General features: G+C 43.6%; 1 protein-coding gene across 1 annotated transcript in view; it reads right to left on the bottom strand.

Annotated features, from left to right (window-relative positions):
• Positions 1–316: 316 nt before the first annotated feature.
• The window catches only part of dnajc13 (DnaJ heat shock protein family (Hsp40) member C13), a 57,032-nt gene continuing 33,389 nt past the window's right edge, over positions 317–23,959 (bottom strand). Inside the window, exons 21-56 of the mRNA XM_080019898.1 lie at positions 22,807–22,824; positions 21,957–22,039; positions 21,386–21,539; positions 20,492–20,595; positions 20,233–20,392; positions 19,853–19,915; positions 19,659–19,760; positions 19,435–19,539; positions 18,695–18,897; positions 18,257–18,341; positions 17,871–18,025; positions 17,689–17,734; positions 17,372–17,526; positions 16,462–16,663; positions 16,124–16,239; positions 15,785–15,863; positions 12,792–12,927; positions 12,516–12,700; positions 11,706–11,780; positions 11,493–11,612; positions 10,528–10,923; positions 10,215–10,328; positions 9,596–9,712; positions 9,051–9,228; positions 8,329–8,420; positions 8,127–8,226; positions 7,783–7,857; positions 7,202–7,314; positions 6,646–6,815; positions 6,020–6,062; positions 5,489–5,662; positions 4,692–4,871; positions 4,254–4,394; positions 4,005–4,148; positions 3,370–3,469; positions 317–1,647 (exon numbers count right to left, since the gene is read on the bottom strand). Of these exons, the coding sequence (XP_079876024.1) occupies positions 1,550–1,647; positions 3,370–3,469; positions 4,005–4,148; positions 4,254–4,394; positions 4,692–4,871; positions 5,489–5,662; positions 6,020–6,062; positions 6,646–6,815; positions 7,202–7,314; positions 7,783–7,857; positions 8,127–8,226; positions 8,329–8,420; positions 9,051–9,228; positions 9,596–9,712; positions 10,215–10,328; positions 10,528–10,923; positions 11,493–11,612; positions 11,706–11,780; positions 12,516–12,700; positions 12,792–12,927; positions 15,785–15,863; positions 16,124–16,239; positions 16,462–16,663; positions 17,372–17,526; positions 17,689–17,734; positions 17,871–18,025; positions 18,257–18,341; positions 18,695–18,897; positions 19,435–19,539; positions 19,659–19,760; positions 19,853–19,915; positions 20,233–20,392; positions 20,492–20,595; positions 21,386–21,539; positions 21,957–22,039; positions 22,807–22,824 (4,581 nt within the window). The 3' untranslated portion in view covers positions 317–1,549. The remainder of the gene's footprint in view (positions 1,648–3,369; positions 3,470–4,004; positions 4,149–4,253; positions 4,395–4,691; positions 4,872–5,488; positions 5,663–6,019; positions 6,063–6,645; positions 6,816–7,201; positions 7,315–7,782; positions 7,858–8,126; positions 8,227–8,328; positions 8,421–9,050; positions 9,229–9,595; positions 9,713–10,214; positions 10,329–10,527; positions 10,924–11,492; positions 11,613–11,705; positions 11,781–12,515; positions 12,701–12,791; positions 12,928–15,784; positions 15,864–16,123; positions 16,240–16,461; positions 16,664–17,371; positions 17,527–17,688; positions 17,735–17,870; positions 18,026–18,256; positions 18,342–18,694; positions 18,898–19,434; positions 19,540–19,658; positions 19,761–19,852; positions 19,916–20,232; positions 20,393–20,491; positions 20,596–21,385; positions 21,540–21,956; positions 22,040–22,806; positions 22,825–23,959) is intronic.

The raw sequence follows: 23,959 nt of genomic DNA, 5'->3' as shown, positions 1-23,959 counted from the left end.
TTATGCATCATATTTTGTTTTCCCAGAGCTCTGAATTAATTTAGTATATATTTCATGCATAACCAGCTGTGTAAACCATCGCCAGTTGTTTTAAAAGGAAGATAAAACAGTAGTTATAAATGTTATACTATACATTCAGGTTCTACATTGTAAAAAAAAAGGCAATAAAAGTATTTATTTGTAAATGGAATGAATGGTGCTTGAGTCAATGTATGTCAGATGATATTGGTTTTAAGGTCAGCCGAATGCCTTTCCTTTGAATGCCTATCCTTAGTGGTCATTCCACCATCAAAGAAAAGAATCAAATGAAATAAGATGAAAATGAAAACTTTTTATTAAGTAAGGCTTGGAAGCTTTGACGACCCTTGCCACATACCTACAAGAACCTACAGTGCAATGTTTGATGAAATTCATCGGTCATTGGGACAAACGCAAACACCAAAAAGAAACAACACTGTGGGTTCCCTTTTATTCTTAAAATTTTATGTACAAGTGCGACTGATTTTTTATTTTAATGTACATTCAATATAGAAAGTATATATACGTAATATTACATTGAACATGTCACAATTGCACTAGTCTTTCATATAGATGTGTAATCAGTCAATTATCATTCCTCTTGTCTCAGCAGATGATGCTGTTTTCAGTTGGAAAACAGGTAATTTATTCACCTAGTTGTGTTCTAGTGATTTTTGGATTCTTGGGGAAGGAAAATTGCCTTGGAAAGCAAAGGTTTGAGGCAGACAGGACAGCCTGGAAAAAGAACGTTTTGTTTTTTTTCTTTTGAATGAATCAATATCATTAGGGTTTCGATTAGACAGCGCCCATCGGTGTGTGAGGGCCGGACGCATGTTCACCAGATGAGGCCGGCGTCTGGGTTTTTGAAGGGAAATGGTGCAAGACCCATCCAAACAGTCAAATTCCTGTGTTTTTCGCCACTACAATTTTAGAAGCAAGTTAATGAAATGTTATTGATGCAAAAGTGTCACGTGAATTTTGTTCGAATACGGCGGCCTTCGTCCGGTGATCACAAACTGCCGGGCAGGATTCCCCCGAATCATGGAACTGGATTGAAGTGCAACTCAACCCAATCAGGGGAGGAAGGAGATAAACACGGAGAAGAGATATTTGAATTTACATAAAATAATCCTCAATGTCTTTGTCCACAGCGAACGAGAGGAAAAAAAAAAAAAAAAAAAAAAGAAAAAAAAAATCAAGAGTAAAAAATATATTCATACAAAAAAGTAAACTAGTTTTTTTTGTCCAGGTGAAAGAAACGATACAGAAAAACAAAAGAAATGTGTTCATTGTTTAAAACAATTACAAAGTGTTTATCAAGACTTTAGAGTGCTGTTTTTGGGTTAGGGTGGGCGAGAGAGACGCTAGGAGGCGTTTGCCACATTTCGGTGACGCTGGGTGGCCGTCCGCCAGCGACCCCGCCCGCTGTCGTCTCCCTCTCTCCATCCCCGGCTTGGGGAGCTCAACAGTTTCTCTCTCTCTCTCTCTGCATGGCAGCCTGGGTGGTGGGGCGTGGCTGTCCGTGTGTCCGTCAACCCAGGTCACCGATGTCGTTGTCCACGGGGGGCGGGACGCAGGGCATCACCGTGCTGCTGGTTCCTGCTGTAAGGTAGCCTGCTACTCCCGGACCTGGGGGGGCGGGGGGACGGAGGGTGAGATGGAGCGCAGGGTATCTGCGGGTGTCAACTTTTTAAGCCCTTTTTGAAAACCTCTTTTGATGAGATCCAAGACAAATCTTATATCGAACAAAATACTTGACCCATTGAATATTTACTACTTTGAAATGTTGTTGCATCGATCCATCGAACTGAGGTAGCAACTGTAAACCAAACGAGTCCTCAACATTTTTGTCATTTCTTTCCAACCCGTGTTTCTTATTCCAAGAAAAAAAGAATGCACCTGGTAAAACACTCTATCCACTGAGTATTTATTTACTCTTTGATCGAGACGACCGCAGTTGGAAGCTGTCGCTTCTTTTTCAATTGCTTTGAATTTTGATCTGGTTCAACTGAAAACCACATTTGTTGCCTTGTTTCCTCAGGGACGAGCAATGGAATGTACACTCAAACAACATTTATGCATTTTATTTTCTTAGAAGCAAAAATGACCTACCTTTCAATATCTTTTTTTCCCCCCACATGTTTTAATAGGATTTAAGGTTTTACTTCAGCTAAATTGCTCTGATACTTTGTACGGCCTTTAAAAAAAAAAAAAAAAAAAAAAAAAAGAATATTTTAAATTGATCCAGTACCAGGAGAGTAGCTTGGCCCCGCGATGGCCCCGTTGTACCACATATTGCCTCTCAGTTGGGGCAGCGACTCTCTAAATACTGGATCAATTTAAGTCAATAACTCAACTCCCAGTGACGGAAAAGCACAGAGCTTCCCTCAGGGCCCTGCAGACATCCTGACATGTGTGGTGGTGTGAGGGTGGAGCTGCATGGACGGCAGTGGAACGGTCGCACACAGGGTGAAGATGGCCTGAGTGTTATGAGCGGATGACGTTAGTGGGAGTTTTCCACCGTTATGAAGACAAGGGAGTTCTCTGGCGTCAGTCTACTGTGTTGCTGGAGGTGAGTGATGAGCAAGTAGGGGGAGGTGGAGATGGAAACACAGAGGTGGGGGCGAGGACACAGTCTACCTGCTTCAGAGCAAGCGAGAGGAGGGCGGAAGGGGCCCAGCCCTGCGGTCTAGAGCCCCCCGCGCAGGGGGCTACTGGCGGCCAGGAGGGAAGGAGTAGACACCCCTGGAGAAGGAAACGTGGAGGGGGGAGAGGAGGAGCAGAGGAGGAGCAGAGGAGGAGCAAGAAGGACAAGAGGAGGTGTGAGAGGAAAAGGTTTGCAGGGGGCGTCAGAGACACACCCAGCCACAGAAAAAGCAAAGAGCTCCGAGAGGAGCACGTCACAAGCATTACATCATCAGCTTCCAGCAGATTGTCATCGTTTGTTTCCATCCAACATGGAGGGTGAGGGGGCGGGGTCAGGAATCCCAAGCAAATGTTAGAATTTGGGAATGTTAGAATGAGAAAGCGGGACTTAGGCGACTTTCCATCAGTTGAGTTGAGGAAAATAGTTCAAAATGTTGAATGTCCAAATATATCTCCTGTACAACGTATTATTACTTCATCATTACTGGATGATGAAATGAAAAAGCGACAAATTAAATTGTTAATCCTTGATTTGTGCGACAATTAAATTGTCAACTAAAACGTAACGATGGTGACAGCCCTGCTCAGAACTTACCCTCCGAGTCTGAACACACGGCACCACCTTAAGAGACAAACCAACTCTACGTTATTCTGGGTTGCGTGACGGGGGAGGGAGTGAGGGCGGAGGTGACGGTGCTGCTGTACCTGTCAGGTATCCCGCCGTCTGCGACTCGGAGATGAACAGGTCGTGCTTCTGGTCCTTGAAGGCACTCCACACGCTGGACCTGCTCAGAATCTCGTTGACCTGCAGCCGCCAACCACACGTGCACAGAGACATTTTAACAAGGAGCATCCCAGGCTGCCCGGCATCACAGAGATGAATTTAAACACCTTTTAAGACCAATTGTAACAACGTTTGAGGCAGATTCTTTGACTCCTCTAAGCGGTTCCTTAAGTAAAAAGGGTCGTCGAGGAACCAGATGTTCTAGGAACTCTGATCAAGATGGTTTCCTTTAGCTCAGATAGCAAGGTGACGAGCAACTGGAGTAAAGATAACCACAACTTTTGACTCCACAGAAGTTCAGACAGGTAAGAACAAGGATGTTCTTGGATTTCTCTACAGGTGTGAAGTGAGCTGGGCTCATCTACAACAGGTAAGAGGAGCAGGTTTAGGTTCCAAACATCAAACGACTGATGCAGAACACCATTCATTTCAAAAAGGAAAACACGGATGAAAGATAGGAGACAAAGTGTTGATACTGAAAAGAGAGAGAAGAGCTTTTAATGTGAAATAAACATCCCGGAATCAATAATGATGAATGAATGATGAATGAGTCGACCTGCTCTCCGTACTGCAGGCTGCGCATCATGGACTTGAGGGCCTTGACGATCTGGGCCTTGGTGGCCGAGGGGTTGTCCAGCGTCTCCAGGCCGACTCCCTCCAGCAGCTTCAGCAGGTACGGAACCAGCTCCACCCTTAAAGCCTGCGAATTCACCGCACAGCGTTGATGCCATCATTTCCTATTCTATCGTGAAAACACAATGAGATGAATTAACTCATTCATAAACAAATAACTTGTTTTCTTTACCTGGGCCACGAGATCAGTCTGCTCCTTCTGGAACATGCGGTTCAGAGCCTCGCAGGCCAGACCCACCATGTCCGCCCTCAGCTTCATTCCACTCATCAGGGGGCCGATGGTCTCCAGAGCGGCCATGGCCCGAACGCACAGCTACACACACACACACACACACACACACACACACACACACACACACACACACACACACACACACACACACACACTCTTAATAATCTCTTAATTAATTTTTACACACAAAGAATATTTGTGAAGCTCAGAAAATGCCGTTACTTTACTGTAATGCTGCTAAAAAACAACATTTAACTACATCACAACATTACTACAACCAGCACCCCAGACGACCTCCAGTCTCCTATCACGACATGGACATCATCTGGATACAACCAGGTGTGTTTTCTGTTGAGCAGTGTGTCCGTCCTGCATCACCTCGTTGTCGGAGAGGACGTGGATGAGGCGGATGGCGCTCTTGGGCACAGCGTTGTTCTTGTGGTTCAGGGCGGCCAGGATGCGCGGCAGGTGGCCGAGCGGCGGGACCTGGTCGGCCAGCTGGGTCTGCGTGCCGAATAGACACACGGCTGCCGTGGTAACTGTCTCCAAGGCATCACCCTGTCAAAGATAATAACAAGATGACAATAAGACTTTCGGATGCACAGGTTTTGCATTTATTTATCTTTTTTCAATGTTTTAGCCAAACCTGAGCATTACCACTTATATTCAGTGTGCTCACATGAGCACAAAATTTCCGATTTTATTCAGAATAATAATATTCCCATATTACACGTCACGTCAACACAGTAGTCGTAACATCTGATCCAAATAAAGCCCTGTGGATTCTGATTAACGGACGGAAATTATTCGATCGTATCCTGCTGAACTCATGTAGACACCTTCATATTATTGCATTTATATTTGCATGTTTCCACGGTGACTGGGAGCAGGAAGCATCACTTTTAGAGTGATGATGAAATGCTGTTCATGCCCCCCCAAATTAAATAATTAAAGATTCTTAAGATGAAATTGAATGTAATTCTTAATTTTGTTATATGACTTATTCTAAATAATGTGTGCATGAAAACGTGCTGATTCCTTTATGATGCTGCTGCTGCTGCAATGCTACTGAATGAAGAGGCGTTTGGGAGCCGGCTCCTACTGCTGAGCTGAGCCAAATGATCGGTCTCACTAAAAAGAGCCAGAATTGCCATCACTCGTGCGTGTGTTTTTACATTGGGGTTGTTCTTCTCCAGCAACTCTGTGAGGGTCTCCAGCAAGGAAACCAGGAACTCCCGGGGCTTGCGGAGCACCCAGCCAGGCTGAGCGATGAAGATCCGCAGGAAGACCCCGCCCACTTCCAGCTCGCCGTGCCCGGCTCCATACGCCACAGTGAAGGTCTCCGGCAGCTGTGTGTACACACACACACACACACACACACACACACACACACACACACACACACACACACACACACACACACACACACACTTAATAAAGTGTGTGACCGCTGTGACAGTGTGGAGCAGGAGGTGGGGTAAAGCTAATTGAACAGCAGCTGCTTTCACAACAAATTACAACAATTCCAGGCTGGAGGATATTGACAAAATTGCACATCACAATATTTTTGACAAATAACTCAACATCTAGTAATTTATAATATTCTGGGGGTGCCTATTGGATATTTTTACACACAAAGTTTTTTTGTGAAGCTCATATATTCAACTCTGATATTCAGGGTTTCTTCTCGAGTCGGAGGCACTCACCTTCCAGTTCACATCAGGGTTATCCTTCTGCTGTTTAAAGTGCCTGGAAGAAAAGGAGAAAAGGACGAATACATGAAATTTATTTGAAGTATGGGGTAGATGATAAGCGATTTCAGATGCAACTTAAAAAGCTTAAATCGGAAAAAAGAATAATAATAAACAAACAAACAAACTAATAATCAACAAATGGCTTGACTGCAGGAAACACTTATTTGCAAGACAGCATGTAACACTGACTTTACCAGGGTGTCTGCAGGTATCAGAGCGTTAATACCTTTTAAGACCTTTTTTAAGACAAGTTAACAAAATGTAAGAGTATTAAGTTCAGCAGTAGGTTCAGGCTTTTATAACATCGCAGCTGCCGATTCTGATCCTGAAGAACTTGACTTTTGCTAAAAAAAAAATATATATATATATATTTATATAACTAAAAAAAGACAACCTGCTTCAGGCCTAATATTTGTAAAACTGAGAAGACAAGATTTTTTTTAAGGGCCTGCAGATACCATGCTTTACATATCACACAATGCTTCCGTGTTAATGTGAGGCCCTTGTATATCAGACTGCTGCTCTGTGAGCCATCAACCAGGCCGAGGGGGTTGAATTTGGGCTTCCAGGCGACATACTCGAGCATCATCTCTCGCACGGTGGTGGAGACAGTTTCTCTGGAACTGTCGTTCCAGATGAGCTCGGGGTTCTCGTGCGTCCCCTCGAATATGTGCACCGCCGCCTCCGCGTTGTCCCGCATGGCGTCCATGAACACACCGGGCAGGAAGCGAATCAGCGTCAACCGCACCTGGGAGAGCGGCGGAGATGTGATGGAGAAGGATCTATTACCCTCATATGACTGATCAGCTACACCTTATTTTACAGCAGCTTATGATTTACCCTGCCGCTGCTTGCACAATGTCTTTGCCCTCCTCCTGTGTTTATCACTGATGCTGCCACAGCTTCATTTTCAACACAAGGAACAAAGAACACTCCAATATAATCCTGACTTAAACTACAGTATTTTATTCTTTAATCACAGTCGGAAAGAAGAGGGGGCGACGGTACGGGAGGAGCAGGGGTGAAGCTCTGACGGTGCATTTCATTTCATTTTTATTGACAAAATTTCCGACTTCGAGAGTCATGATCATCAAATTATCACTTGGGAAAAAGCCAGTAGTGATATTTTCTCACCTTTGGGCCCACCAGCTTGTCGGAGGTCATCTTGGAGAAGAGCTCCGCGGTCTGCGAGCGCACCTGAGGGTGGGTGGAGTTACAGAAGAGGTCCAGCAGGTAGATTAGAGCACCTGGAGAACCAGAGACACAGAGAGAGCTTCACTGTTAGTCGATGGCACCTTTAACACAAGTTATGCTGAAGAACGGGTTGCGACTGCGGAAGCTATTTTCTCAATACTGGCTCCATGAGAAACAATGACTGAACAATAACATTATTATTATTATTATTTTTTTTTTAAAGCCAGAGTTTTCCTTGAATGACTTCACAACATTATGTCTAAAATACTGAGGAAGCATTATTTGAAAATGGGCTTTGCATTACCTTGTGCAGTAGTTCAGTGTTCATGTGTTTAATTCAAACATTATAGTTAGCGTGATGAACCGCAGAATGTTTCTTTAAAAATGGGATTTTAGATATACAAGCAGATCAGAGCAGGATGTCATAGAAAAATACGCGGTTATAGTTGTGATAGCTAATTTTCCCGTATTGTCGAGCCCTACAAGTAACAGCACTGAGGTAAAACAGCTCAAACACAAACCTTTGGCCATCGCCTCTTTGACGATCTTTGTGTTGGATGTCAAAGCGTACAGAGTCTCCAGCACAAGCTGCCGACCTGGAGGTGATGACCACAAGACAACGAGTAAGAGGGATCAGGAGTTATTTACCATACCGTAAAAAAATAAAAAGAACACAAAAGTTATCAGATCAACCGAACAACTGCGTTAATAAGAAATAATAGAAAATTTAAGGTGTAATTCTTAATCTGAGAAACACCCCCCCCCCCCAAAAAAATGAAAAAATTATTGGTTTAGCAAACTGAAGCAAACTACATGTATCTCTCCCACCCTCCTCCCTCCATCCCTCCCCCCAGAGTGTTCTTACTGGAGGGAAGTGAGTGCAGCAGCACCAGCAGGTTGGACAGCACCAGGGACTCGGCGATGCTGCTCACACACTCCTGGTTAGACGTCACCGTGTTCACCACCTACAGAGAGAACGCAGCAGAGCTTAATGTCTCTCCACAGCGGGGAGGGAGGGGGAAGTTTAGGTTCTCAAGGACTGAGTGGGGGGTGAGGGTGGGGTATACCTCTAAAGCCAGCTGTTGCACCTTGCCGGCTCCATGAACCCGCAACAAGGAGAAGAGCAGCTTGAAGTGACCGGTGCACTCTGACTCAGAACCTGCAGCACAAAGGACACAGCTCAGGACACGTGACACAATAACACATAACTGTATTTGAATTGTCTTTTTTGTTAATTGTATGACACTATCATAGTATAAGCTTTTGTCTAGCTATTGCAGAAGAGCCATTTGACATTGACGTTAATTTGCCTCAACTCAGCTGATGGAAACACATAATTCCCATATTACTTGTTGCAACATTTCTAAGACGCGTTAAAAATTTCCCTTCAATTCGACTGGGAACAGGTTCAGGTTCCTTAATTTAAACCCGTAGCTAGATCGGGTTTGCAGCTGAGAGTTCTGGCATCTGTCATAAACAGACATCTGAAAGAACACATAGACAACAGACAACACAATAAAGCGCTCAAACAGGGCTTATAAATGACAAAGTTAAGAGCCACCAGAATAAATAAAATAAAAAAGCTGTTTAAACAAGTTGAATAGTCAATTATGTAGCTTTTCATCTTTTCTTTCACTTCTGACATGTATGAAGTTCAAGTTCATTTTGTATAGAGGCTTCTCCAACACAGAAATGTACCTATTTTAGCCTTGTAGTGAGCCTGTTATTCACGCTGATAGCGACGCTGGTGGATCTCCCTGTACACCAGCAGCGTAGCGGCGTGACTGACCTGGGTTGTTCTTGATAACATTGCGCAGCGCCTCCAGGGCCATCTCGGCGAAGCGGAGCCGCTCGGCGTGCTGCTGCGACTCCACCTTGTTGCTCTGACTCATGGCCAGCAGCGTGTGCAGGTACTGGGCCTGCGAGCCCACGTAGTCCAGCAGGCTGGCAGCGAACGCTTTGGGGAACTGAGCATAGAAGGCAAGACATCATACCTATTCAGAAAATAACTTCAACCATTCTTTAAGAACTTTACTGTGACTAGGTCTTTGAACTTAAGTTCTGATCTCTGTTACTAAACCACTTTCTCTGTTCACTGTAAGAAAAAAAGGGAAAAAAAGAGTCTATGAATAGTTATTGTTATATCTAATAAAGATTCCTCTTCAAATAGGAAACTCTTTTCAGAATATGATCTTCTCAGTATTTTTTCCAGTGATCTGCTCCGTGCTTTGATTCTGTCTAAATTTCGATTTCCAGTGATGACAGAGAAACGTTAAAATGGACACTGTATGGGCAGAAAGTCCAGGGGGATTTGTTCAACGTTCCTGCATTCACCTCGAGGGGGAACGACGGCTGCTCGTTGTAGACCCGGACGAAGATCTCGCCCACGATCAGCTCTTTGCTGTGATCGCTGAACAGAAACTCTGCTCCAAAGCTTTTGTCGTTCTCCCCCTAAAAAAAAAAGAAACAATAATCAAATACAAAAAATCAATGTCAAGTTTCTATAATTGGAGACTTTGAAACCCATCACATTTTCGAAACACTTTGACTAGAACGTGGTCACTTCCACGTCCCTTTTCTAGACTTTTCTGCTCAGTCTGTGATTTACAACATTAACATTTTAAAATAAGACTAAAATGTTTGATCGATACTTCAAGATAGGGTATTTCATGATCACTAGGGGATGACAATTGGTGTTTTCATAAAACATTTAACACAAGAAATGTCACACAACACAACAATCGTCGGGATGATTGGATATTATGACCAAGCTGACGTAGACGTTGACTGGAACAGCGACAACAGTCCATGAAGTTCAGAAAACGGCATTACTTTACTGAAATGCTTCTGAAACAGTTAACTTCGTCGTAAAAGTATAAAACCCAGACGGTATCTCGTCTCACATCGTGATACCTGTATTATATCAATAGAACAAACCAGCTCCAAGTCCTACCCTCTTGATGTTCCCTTCCTGCTGCGCCTCCAGGAACTCCAGCAGCTCGGCTCGCGTCCCATTATTCCAGATCAGGTAGGGATTCTCAGAGTTGCTGTTCAGAAGCTTCAACACCTGGACACATCCATCCACCCACCCACCCACCCACCCACCCACCCCACACACACACACACACACACACACACACACACACACACACACACACACACACACACACACACACACACACACACACACACACACACACACACACACAGGTTGGAGGAGGATGGGTAGCAAGATTCTCAATACTTTTCATGGCCCAGATCCTCACCTCAGCGGGACTTCCTGTTCCCAGCTTCTTGGCCATGTAGGGCGTCAACAAGGCCGCCAGGCTCTTGCGGATGGTAGGGTTCTCCGGAGGGGTCGCATCCACGCCGTTGGTCTCCACGGCGGGGTTCCCCCCTTCGGGAGCATGGGGGGTCTGCGCGTACCCCCCCAGGCGGCTGAGGGCCACCAGGCTGAGCTTGGCCAGGCTGTTGGCCACCTCCTGCTGGTTGGTGTCCTGGCTGGCCTGCACACCGCTCTCCTCCAGCGTGTAGTCGTAGTTGAAGAGGTGCACGAGCAGGTGCCACAGCACGCCAGCGTGGTACAGGTGAGTCTGCAGGAAGAAGTCCACGGCGAAGGAGCTGATGCACTGGACCGCCAGAGCGGCCGTCCTCGGTAGGCCCTGGAGGGGGGGCAGCGTGGAGGGGTAGGGACGCACAGATATCACATTTTAAGTCCTGCGGTTTTTAGAACTCCACACTGACTTGCCAATCAATAATTAAATTGTAATTATTTGAAATGGAGTCTTCAATGGATGGATCAATTTTAATGACTTTATTTATACAGGGTAGATGGGCTGTGCATGCACGCTCTTTGACAGCAACCTCTTGTTTCACATTCAGTTTCATAAAAAATGACAGTTAAATACTAGTCACTCGTAAAATATGATAAAAAAAAATTATTTAAAATTAAATAGGTTTAAAAACGACTACAGTAAGTAATTTTACTCAATACATTGAAAGATATAAGAACAGTTGCGCACATTTTAGTATCTTTAGAGCTTATTGTATGTAATCACCAGGTGTCATTTTGCTGCATATATGTATGACCGTATGTGTATGTATGTGACAAATAACCTGTTAAATCTTAAACTCTGAGTTGTATATTGTGTATGAAAGGTGCTATACAAATAAAGGTATTTATGAGTTTAATCATTATAATTATTAATATCCCTGGTTGCTGCAGACTGACCTTTCCGTAGTACAGGATGTGACAGAGGTCTCTGATGATGTTTGGTAGTTCGATGATTTTCTCCCTGCATTCCTCAAACTGAGCTGCAACGCTGTAGCACTTGCAGATGTGCCCGCACACCTGGGGATACACACGGCACTCATCACAGCCTCTCAACAGACAACACTGAACTTAAAGGGCTGATTTCAGCGTAGCGTAGCATCGAAACCCTACCTGAACAGCCATGTCACCGGGCTTGCTGGAAGCAGTGAGCACCGCAACGCACCGAGATAAGGCGCTCAGTAGAACCTGATGCAAAAGAAGATTATTACCTATTATGCAACTAGAGAGCGATGTATTCCCATTTGAAAAGACAATGTGAGTGTAATTTATGTAGATTACATAAATTAAACCTTAATTTAAAAAAAAGAAAAAATGTTTTTTACACTGGTGTGGAATTTGGAAATTCCCCGCTATAAATACATGATACAATATAGAATTTATCCCATTATTTTACGTTTATTTGTTTGTCTTCATAGGCATGTATGAGATGTCGATTAATGAGACCCTGTATTGTATTGTAATGCACACTGACTGAAAAAACTAACAAAAAAAAAAAAAGGGCCGCTTGACTTGAAGAATCTCAGTCAACTGACGGGTTTCTGACTGATGATTCGACTTGTCGACTTTCAGGGGGAAGATGGAGAAAATATTGCATACAGTGATAATATCAAATATCACAATATTTTATATGATCAAATATCGGCCCGAGCCTATCCCGATACCCTGTATAGATATCGGATCGATACAGATACTCCAAGGATCGGATAAAGAGATTAAAAAAAAGTAGAAAATCAATGTGAGCCTCCAATTAATATAGGCTGAAATATCATAGAAACATAGACACAAAGACATTGCTGTGAGACATAAAGTAAAGAGAATTTTAACAGGCATGTGATAACAAGAGTTACCACGTGAGGCCATGATGCCATGACAACATTGTCCTCTGTATGTTTTTGGAGGGTTTAGCTGAACGCTTCGTACCTCGATGCCGTCCTCCCGCCGGAGCTCCTCGGCGTTGAGGGCGGAGCAGCTGACCGTGTGGAAGGCCAGCTCGGCGGCGGCTGGGAGGAGGGGGGACGCCTTGGAGAAGAGTTGGTCGTCGCCTGTCTCCATGGTGATGGTTTTGATGAGCATGGGGTAGCCAGCGTACTTGTAGGGTTCCAATTCTAAAGACGCCAAATAGAGTTAACATGTTGTGATACCCATTTGGGAGCATTTCACAGGCAATAAGATGGAAAAAAAAACAAATAGGCAGACCTTGCTGATGGTGGTTGAAGAGGATGCTCTGGGCTTTCAGGATCAGGATGATGTTTTCAGGATCCGGTCCGTCCACGATTCGGGCCGACTTGGTGCAGAGGAATTCATAGGCTTTGTTGACTTTCTCAAACATGTCCTAAGCAAAGAAGATAAACAAACAAAAACACACACTGAAGTTGATGTGCGGACAATGCAATCTATGCATCGCACGTTGCAGATACAAAAGCACACAACAAATATGTGCTGAATTAGAGACACAGGATAAAAATATGTCCATGAAAAGAACAGGGATAAAGACACAGCAAAACACTATGGCAGTGAGTCTGTGGGGCAATTTTGATCCAAACTGAGTTTAGATTAAGTCAGTTTTCACAGTACATATAAGTCAGTATTCACAATAAACAGTAGTTTTCACTGGGAAATTATATCCAATTTGTAGTGGGAGCTGACGGGGGGGTAAGAGAGTGGCAGAGAGTGTCCCTGTTATGCACGGCGCGTTTTTTGTTTCATTCGATAAGGAAATTGAGTAAGATAAAGTACATCTAAAATAAAAACACAATGTTTTTATTTGCTTTATTTAGAGGAACGGGAGAAGCTCCCCCTCTCAAATTTCTCCACTACGCATGGAGAGGGAGACAGGGGCTCCAATTGCGCCCCGATCGCTCCTTCAGAAGACACACAGAGGACCGACAACGTGTGTTTTTGATTAACAATATACTATTTTGGAGGGCTTTAGATCCAGGGCTATTTTTTTATTATTCTTATGTTTGTAAAAGAAAATAAAAATAATAATAATAATAATATACACCGCGTTCGAAATTTTTATGCAAATTGGATTTTGTGTCCTAAACATTTAATTTTTTGTTTTTCAATTCAACTCATAGATGGTGTTGTGTCTCAGGGCTCTTGGAATCACTGAAATCAATCTCAGACACCTGTGATCATTAGTTTGCCAGGTGCCCAATTCAAGGAAAACTACTTAAGAAGGACGTTCCACATTATTGAGCAGCCACAGGTTTCAAGCAATATGGGAAAGAACAAGGATCTCTGCTGCCGAAAAGCCTCAAATAGTGCAATGCCTTGGACGAGGTATGAAAACATTAGATATTTCAGGAAAACTTAAGCGTGATCATCGTACCGTGAAGAGATTTGTGGCTGATTCAGAGCACAGAGGGCTTGGTGCAGATAAAGGCAGAATGAGGAAGGTTCCTGCCACAAATTCATGGGATGAAGAGAGCAGCTGCTAAAATGCCGTCACAAAGCAGCAAACAGGTATTTGAAGCTGCTGGTGCCTCTGGAGTCCAACCAACCTCAAGGTGTAGGATCCTCCAGAGGCTGCAGTTGTGCATAAAGCTACTATTGGGCCCCCCTAAGCAATGCTCACAAGCAGAAAGGGTTGCAGGGGGCCCCCAAATACATGAAGACTCATTTTCAAACAGTCTTGTTTACTGATGAGTGCTGTGCAACCCTGGATGGTGCAGATGGATGGAGTAGTGGATGGTTGGTGGATGGCCACCGTGTCCCAACAAAGCTGCCACGTCAGCAAGGAGGTGGCGGAGTCTGGGCCTCTGAAGGTGTGAGCATATAGAGTTTGTGACTGAGCACTTTCTTCCACGGTACAAAAAGAAGAACCCGGCCTTCTGTAGCAAAACCATCTTCCTGCCTGACAACGCACCATCTCATGCTGCACAGAATACCTCTGTGTCATTGGCTGCTATGGCCATAAAAGGAGAGAAACTCATGGTGTGGCCCCCATCCTCCAGTGACCTCCACCCTATTGAGAACCTTTGGGCATCCTCCAGCAAAAGATCTGTGAGGGTGGAGGCAGTTGGCATCAAACCAGCAGCTCTGGGAGGCTGTTCTGACGTCCTGCAAAGAAATTCAAACAGAAACTCTCCAAAAACTCACAAGTTCAATGGAGGCAAGAACAGTGAAGGTGATATGAAAGAAGGCTCCTATGTCAACATGTAACTTGGCCTCTCAAGATTTTTTTATTTAAATAGCTTTTCATTTCAGTAAATATGATTCCTAATGCTGCAAACTCAACAAATGACTATTTTCAATTCTTTACAACCTATAAAATGTTTTGAAACTCTGTTGTGCATAATAATTTGGAACAGTGCATTTTATGTTTTTTATTTTGGAAAAAAATACTGTTATCATTGGGAGGTTTGTTCAATAACATTCAAATTATACCCTAACGGTTGATGACTTGAAAATGATATTTTTCCATCGACTATTTAGTAAAATCAGAGAAAAATATCATTTGCATAAGAGATTGGAACGCGGTGTATATTGGGGCTAATTTAGAGATTTATTAGGAACTAAACCCATTTGTCCTTAATGACTTTTCATATACTTTTCACATGTAACTCACGGTTTGTATGAACCGCACGTTATCAGCAGTGAAAACATTTACGACTCGCCTCTTTTATCTGACTGGCTAAGAGACCATTACGTGACATTGACGAGCGCCACTGCTCTTTGGCTCTCGACCAAAAGGCAAGACGCACGGGAGAGGAAAGCGGCAGTGTGTCATACGGAGGAACACAGAGGATTTCAAGCGGTGTTTCTTAAGATAATTTTTAGTGAAGCCGCATGTGGCGGTTTTCGAGCACGGGAGGGCGGATATTTCAAACGGCAGCTCGGACATTGCACCGAAAGGTCCGGTAGATACAGATCGTATCGGAACCAGTGCCATTGGTAACTGGGTTTCGGTAGCCAACCCTATAAACATCCTGCGCATTATCATGTTTTGATTCAGATTATGCACGGCGAGGAGGGGCTATGTGTTTAAGAGGGAGCAAGAGAGAAAGAGAGAGAGAAACAAGGAGGGGCTGAGCAAATCAACGCACTGCGTGCAGCTCTACAATGAAGTGATATTTATCTATTTCAAATGGTAAAAAGAATACAAAATCCATATGTGGCAGAAAATGTTGTATTTGTGGCGGGCCACCACAAACACAACATTGGTCAGTATTCACAGCACACACCCTGCCCTCTGGGTTCTTGTCTGGATGGTACTTCTGGGCCAGTCTGAAATAGGCTTTCCTGATCTTGCTTTCCTCATGCCTGAACACGAAAGCAAACATAAGCAAACATGATTAGCAAACTGTGATACGCATCCAAATGTTCAGTATTCCAGCCATCTTGTTTTTTGGAGATTAAATTATTGATACGAAACATGCAAAAGGCAATTTCAAAGCCCCAATGCAAAAATAAGTTTTCTCCACCAGTCAGAGATGCCTCTATTTGCATTAAAGGTAAATTAAATGTTATACCAGTTTTCCAGTTGTTCATAACTCAACAATATTTCGGGATGGTCTACTCACTGTCCCTGTCCTTTGGGCAGGTTTAGGACTTCGAAAGCATCATCTACGGACATGGACGGAGGCTTCTTCTCCACCTCTCTCTTCCAGGCTTCCAGCGTGTCCTTTAACAGCTTCACCTGCAGGGGGAGCCAGAGGATGACAGGGAATCCCTTGTTAAAAGAAGCTAGGAGGAGAAATACCAAACCGGGTCTGGCAGGTGAGATTACCACATTCTTGTTACCGTCTATGCGTCCGGAATGGGGTCCCGCGTCCTAGTTACTACATATGCATACTACCGTCCAGTACTTTAGTATGCGAGTTAAACCATTTCGGACATACTCCGGTTGCGTGGTACGTACGGGGTCTCTGATGGGCCAGTCGGGGAAGCGACGGGTGTCGCACAGGTGTCTGAGGTAGTAGATGTTGCAGAAGAGCTCGTAGTCCAGCTGGGGGAAGCTGACCACGGGGATGGGGCAGTACTGGTAGAGCGCCCGCGTGTTGCTCTGCAGCCGGGGGCTGAAGTCCGCCAGGTGGGCGGCAATCTTCTCGATCATCATGCGTCTGAGAGGAAGAAGAAATAATAAAAGTTACTAGTGATGGAGAGATACAACTTCCCCTGTTCCTTTCTCATGCTGTGTCAGTCAATTATACAATATTAAGGTGTGTGTAGGTCTGAGGGTTTTAAAACCTCTTAGATACCTTTACTTTGATTTATAAAAACTACAAACCCCAATTCCAATGAAGTTGGGACGTTGTGTAAAATGTAAATAAAAACAGAGTACAATGATTTGCAAATTCTTTTCAACCTATATTCAATTGAAAACACTACAAAGACAAGATATTTAATGTTCAAACTGCTAAACTTTATTGTTTTTTTGCAAATATTCACTCATTTTGAATTTGATGCCTGCAACACGTTCGAAAAAAGCAGGGACAGGGGCCTGTTTACCACTGTGTTACATCACCTTTCCTTTTAACAACACTCAATAAGTGTTTGGGAACTGAGGACACTAATTGGTGAAGCTTTGTAGGTGGAATTCTTTGTGTTCATCAGTTTGAACATTAAATATTTTGTCTTTGCAGTGTTTTCAATTGAATATAGGTTGAAAAGGATTTGCAAATCATTGTATTCTGTTTTTATTTACATTTTACACAACGTCCCAATTTCCTTTTTTGTACTTTTCTTCAAAAATTGTTAGAATTTGCATTAAACAATTTCACCAGGTCTTTCAATGTCAACGCAATGACCATATGAGCAGGCTTTTTCACCTCATCTCGCTGCTCCATATGGCTTCAGGCGTATCAAACTCTCCGAGGAAGATCTCCGAGAAGCGCTCGGCCTCGTAGTTCTCCAGGTAACACACCATGGCCTCAGGCATAACCGGGCCCAGAACGCTTCGCTGGACGATGTCCTGACCTTTAGCCTGCGGAGGAGAGATGAAACCAACACTTAAGAGTTTGTCCTGTAGGAAAATCTTAAGTCATTATTTTGGTGAAGTAACATTTTATTAATATTATTTTTTTTATACAGTTTGGGAACTCCTGGTTTAGACACATCCTGAAAAACAAACTAAATCCTATTTTACCTCCTCTGACTTGAAAGCTTGTTTTAGGTGAGTGTACTTCAGGAACCTGGAGGGAGGGAATGAAAGGAAAGTCAGAGAGCAGCACGGAAAAATAACATACTGAAGAAAAGTCTTCCACGGCCAGTTGATGAATTTCCACTGACTTTGTGTGTGCGTGTGTGTGTGCGTGTGCGTGTTCTGACCTGGCGACCGGCAGCACGTTGGAGCCTGTGTACATCATGATGAAGAAGAAGATGCCAGTGAGGTAGAGGCGCTGCAGGTTGGGGTTGTCCTGCATCGCGAGGTACAGGATGTTGGCCACCTTCTCCACCAGAATGGGGTCAAAGGTCAACAGCAGCTGCAGGAGAGGAGGAAACGCACATAAACACACTAACATTATTTCATTAACCTGCAAAACATGTATGTTACAATTTAATAGAAAATTCCAACGTATCACTCTATTCATAAAAACACCAGTGTATTGAATCATGACCTCTGTTTCACAAAACGCATCGTGCTTTCCGTTTTTTTACCAGCATATCACCCTGGTAATGATAATGTGCTTGACTAATGAGGCAGATGGAGTCACCTGGACGATGTGAGGCAGGCACGTGTTGTCGCTGATCAGTCTCTTAATTTTAGGCAGAGGGCGGATGATGGCGTTGTCCTGGTCCCTAGAAGACAACAAAGACTTAAAGTGCTTGTTAGGAATTACACTCTGCTGTTCACATCCTCAAAGATACTTTACAAAGGGCAGAGCGCAAGTGAATACAAAACAAGGGCAACTAAAACAAGGAGGGAACACAAGTGAATACAAAAAAAAACCCAACAATGAAGTTATTGACTGAAGCTAGAAGTCTGACCATAAAAGATCTATGCTCTGCCTTAACATCATTACGGAAGGCTGATATGTCATCAAATCTCTCTCCTTTCAGCTTCATTTAGATTTTTGGGGATATCAGGAACATAAAGATAATAATGTCTGTTGAATATATTTTTGAATAGCCGCTCAGTCTCTCTTTCCCACCTGCTGGGGTAATAGGAGCACATGGTGATGAGCATGTTGAGGATGAGTGTGGCCAGGTCGGTCTCGTTCATCACAGCCTGCCCGGTGGCCAGGAGGCACCACTTCAGCTGGGGGATGGCCTGCAGGGGGCGCCAGCCGTCCATTCCCTGGGCCCAGCACCGCGTCTTGGCTGTCAGGACCCCGGAGTTCCAAAACTCCTGCATCTGGAAAGGAGGAAAGAAGGGAATTCAAGAACAATTCTTATGAATTATCCACTCCTAGGGTTATCGTACATAACTTTCTCTCAAGTTTTAACAAGGCTTGATTTTTTTCCTGTGTATTTATAATTCCTTTGTATTCATCCAACATCACAACCCCCACTCTACACCAGTTGAGTACCTCCCTCCTCTACTCCCATTCATTCACCCACGAATCCCCAATATACACATACAAAACAAGAGCTATTTTTTAACCTTTATTATTAGTCAAAAATATATGGTGACTGAAATCGATGCATTGCATTGTAGAGTGACATCGAAAAACATTAAATCGCTCAACAACGCCAAAACAGCAGATGTGGACTTTAATTTGGACAAATAAATCCAACACTTCTTCAGACTGTTTAGTGAATCGCATATAACTCAAATGTACAAGAACAGGAGAGTATCTCCTAAAGTCAGCGCTGGTTATGAATATTACAAAGAAAAGATCAATTCAATAACCCACCAACTACCAAATAACAATAAAAATGGTAAGAATACCTCTTCGAAGCTGAAGGGTCCTCTCCTCTCCTTGTCTGCATTGCCGAAGTACCACTCCTTCTCGCTCTCTCTCTTCATGTCAGGCGCTGCCTCCAGCACATTACTCTGAGAAAAGCACAGAAATGGTACATTAGCACATTAACGCACTTATATTATCACAGATTTACACCAAGTAAAACCGTTATTGTCCCATCCTGTTTGTTACTCCTTATTTATTTCTCCACCTGTAAGGGGACGGTCGCCCTGCTGGTGTGCAGGTGTGCCAGGGTCAGCAGGTCCACCAAGATACGCACTCCGTTAGAGTCCATCACTTCCTTCACGTTTTTCTACATATCAGAGGGAGAAGAATTCACCATTAACACAGGACAGAGGAGGAGGAAGGTGAGAGGAGAGAGGAGTGTGGCTGCCGGCAGCGAACCTTGTTCAGAATGAGTTTGTTGATGAAGAGGATGAGTCTGTCCCTCTCCAGTTTGTCTGTGCACTGTAAACACAGGGATGAAGAGTCAAAACCGGAATCTCCCAGAGAATTAACAGCTGTGGTGGCATTTAAGGCACATTTTATTCTGAGTGTCTGTTGGCAGAAGGAGATTCTATAAAGCGCCAACCTATCTACGTAGACCACAGAGAATGACACAGCCAGGCTCCACCTCACCAGGTTGATTCATCCCCGTTAAAATATTGAACATCACTTCTGTTTGATACAACACGATAAATGCCTTGTAAAAACATCTAAGCACAGTTAAGGAGAAGAGCATTTTTATACTTCTACGAAAGATTCAGTGTGGCGAGCACACTCACCCGGTCCAACATGCCTACGATGTATTTGGTGTCGGCGAAAGGCCCGATCTCGTCACAGCACTTGCCGTAGACGATGGCGAGCGCCTGCAGACAGTAGCACTTCATGTTGACTTTGGGTGTGAGCAGGAAACGATGGTAGAGCTCGTTGAAGAACTCGTACCTGGACGGAGAAGGGAGGGAAAAAACACAGTGGAGCTCGACCGCTCATCCCACCGCAGTGCAACGTGCTGACCGTTTGTTGTATATTATGCGATCTTACGATCTCTTGATGACACTCGACTCGTCGTTCTCATCCTCCTCCAACAGCAGACGCAGATAATAGTCTCCGATCTTGATCTCATCTGAGAGGCATTCGTACCTCACCTGCCAATGAGCAGAAATACAATTGGCTGACTAAATCCTACATGATACCGTTTTTAAATGTTATCATTAAAAAAAAAAAATTATAAAAAATTGAATCATATATTATACACTTAAGTTCTAAATAGTTAACATATTTTTTTAATATCCGCAAAAGCTTGGTCCTCATTATATTTATTTATTTATTATACTTTATGAATTCCTCTGGGGGAAATTAGTTCTCTGCATCGGACCCATTCTATACCTAGGAGCAGTGGGCAGCCGTCCTGTCGGTGCCTTGCTCAGGGGCTCAGTATTAACCCCTAAAATTTACATGTCTTTGATGGTGGGAGGAAACCGGAGCACCCTGAGGAAACCCACACAAACACAGGGAGAACATATAAACTACACACAGAAAAGACCTGGGACGGCCGGGATTCGAACCCAGGACCTTCTTCTGACTGCAATCACCAAAAAAATTCCGGAGAGACTGATTTAATGGCAAAAGAGAAAAAATATGAACTTAAGATTATATTGATAAAAAGTTTGGGAGCAGAGAATCTTTTTTGTATGCCATAAAACTGGATAAAAACACAAGTTCTCCATAATGTAATTGTATTCATATTGTATTAAATAAAGCCCACAACTACTTTCTTTTTCACTTGTTCTGTTGAAAGATTAAAGGAAAGGATAAAGAAATAATGCGGCTGAAGGGGGCGTGAACCGATTTCTATTCGTTTGAGAAGCATGTGCTTCGTCCTCCTCTCCTCCTGGAGGGTGGTGTTGGGGGTTCTAGCTACATCTGGACCCTGACCTCGAACTCCTGGTGGTTCCAGGAGATGACGCTGGCGTTGCCAAGCTCCCGGTCCACGCTGAAGGCGCGCATCTCGCCCTCCAGGGCGTCTCGCAGCTCCTCACGGGTCTTTAGGTTCCAGATTAGGTTGGACCGAGCGTGGTCCAACTGGAACCTAGAGAAGAAAAAAATCTCAGCATGAACGGACAAAAAAAATTAAAATTAATGTTACTTGCTACATAATAATAATAATAATAATAATAATAATAATAATACAAATAAAACAAAATAAAAAAATAATTTGTCACATCAAATTGGTGTTTTGAATTTGAGGTCCTAACATGGGGTCACGGGCCAAAAAAGGTGGAGAACCCCTGCCCTACGCTGACCAAGGACCATCTGATCTTGACGTGAATTTTGCCCAAACAAAAGGACATTTCTAGGATGTATCCAAACGTGGAGTAGTGATTCATCATCATCTTGTCTTTTTGTATGAAGTTTTTTATAAACCGTGTTTGAAACATTACCTCGGGTATATCGCTGTAATATTTAATCTATTTATGACATCATCTCTGTGACTCAGTTGTTGTACCGGTAGTAGAACAGCTCCCAGTTGGCTTCGATCTTTATCCTCTGTCGTCTCTTCCTCAGGATGACGGGCTTCTGGTTGGGGTTCTGAAATCAACCACACACCTGACCTTACTCCACCTGTGGATCTGTCCTCCCACTCCAACTACACTGCTGATTTGATGATGACTTGACAGGTGACAAGTTGACAGACACTAAAAATGGAGACGGTATGGCCGACAGTAAACAGAGCAGAGCGCCGGAAATTTAACCCTTTAACAGTTTTGTACGATGATTGTGAAACAAGCTCGTTTTAGACAATGAGGCACAATGATAGAAAAATAAAAACACAAAAAATTTGAAGAAATAAAATTACGCACGCACGCACGCACGCACACGCACACGCACACACACACACACACACACACACACACAAGGAGGATTCTCTATTCACTGCTGGGTGCAAAGGCTTTAGATGCTAAAAATGTCATATTTTTGTTGGTTTTCCATTACAAAAGCAGAAACAACTGTGATTCATGTTGAAAGGCAAGTGTGATGTCTGGCTACATCCAAGATCACAATTAGGGAAAATTTAATAATTTAAATACTAATTTTATTTGACAGTTCTTTAAATCCCACTGTGACTCTAAATCAATACCTGCATAGTATAGTACCTGCATTTTTTTTTATGTTTTAACGTTGAATTCCAATACTTAGTGAATGTAGTAGAGGATCATAAGGTCTCTGTTGAATTGAACATCTTTTCAAGCATCGCTACGCAGCGCGTTCCCACACACCCAGGTTGAATGAAAGAACACACCCCACAGGTCACATGGGCTCTAAAGAGCTGGATCCCATTGGTCAGTCCTACTTACCAGGTTATTTCTGTCCTGCTGCATTGATTGACAGCAGAGAAATCACAAGACAAAGGGAAGGTGGGGTGGAGACAACACACACACACAGATTACTGTTCCGGGGATCAAACAGACACATCTCAACACAAGGGTTCAAATGTCCCTCAAATGGATGATAAAGAAAATGGGATATTGTTAAACATGAGTCAAGCTTCTCATTGGGTGTTTTCCGTGCACTAACAAATTCATATTTACGGGCAGTGCAGTAGCAAATAAAATGATTAATTAATAACAGTGAAGCAGCCATTGAGTGGCAGAGGAAAGAAAATCCTTGAAGTTAAATCTGTGGTGGGAAGGCGGTGGATTCATTTTGAGATGTGAAAGAAAGCCAGTGTGTGCAGGTGGCGAATGCACTGACAGGTGTGTGTGGTCCAGATCGCAAACCTTCAAACTGCGCGCGCACGCACACACACACACACACACACACACACACACACACACACACACACACACTCTGCCTGTCAGTCTGCTAGGTGCTTATGAGCTCAATTATGTTTATATTTAACGCAAACATTTTACATGTTCGTAGTGCAATCACAACTTTTGCAGAATCACCCAATCGCAGTTATTTGAGCTGATCAACATGCAGGTAACTGCAGGCAACAATACACTGGGTCCAGTATCGACACCAATACAAACTTTTGATTTCCCGTGGAACCTAGCATCAGTTTGTGCTGTCCCTCGTCTTAACATCAGCATTACGTCTAAAACAAGTTACAATTTTCCGACTTTCCATTGGACGCAGCATCGGCTGACGTAATAACGTGTGGAAGTTCCCAACAACACAGTTCCATTCAAACAAACTAAATACTGCATGTCCCTCAGAGACATGTCATCCACTTTTAAAACTTTTGGGATTAAAATAAAACGGACACGATTCAGACCCGTTGCTCTGGAGCTGCAAGCGAACTCCATGTGTGGGGTTACAAACACAGAAAATGCTTTGGACTGATTTCCACTCCTACAGTTTGTGTGTTACGACTGGCTGGAATGCCGCAAAATAAGGAGGGACATGACACCGGGTTAGATGCAAGCAGAACGCATTTACAAAAGGGCAAAAGGCATTAACCAAGAAGCTCCACCGGCGCAGTTTGCAACCACTACAGACCGATGG

The sequence above is a fragment of the Zeus faber genome (assembly GCF_960531495.2).
Source record: "Zeus faber genome assembly, chromosome: 19".
Classification (NCBI taxonomy): domain Eukaryota; kingdom Metazoa; phylum Chordata; class Actinopteri; order Zeiformes; family Zeidae; genus Zeus; species Zeus faber.
Note: the sequence above shows the minus strand (reverse complement) of the source record. Positions and strands in the feature narration are given on the sequence as shown.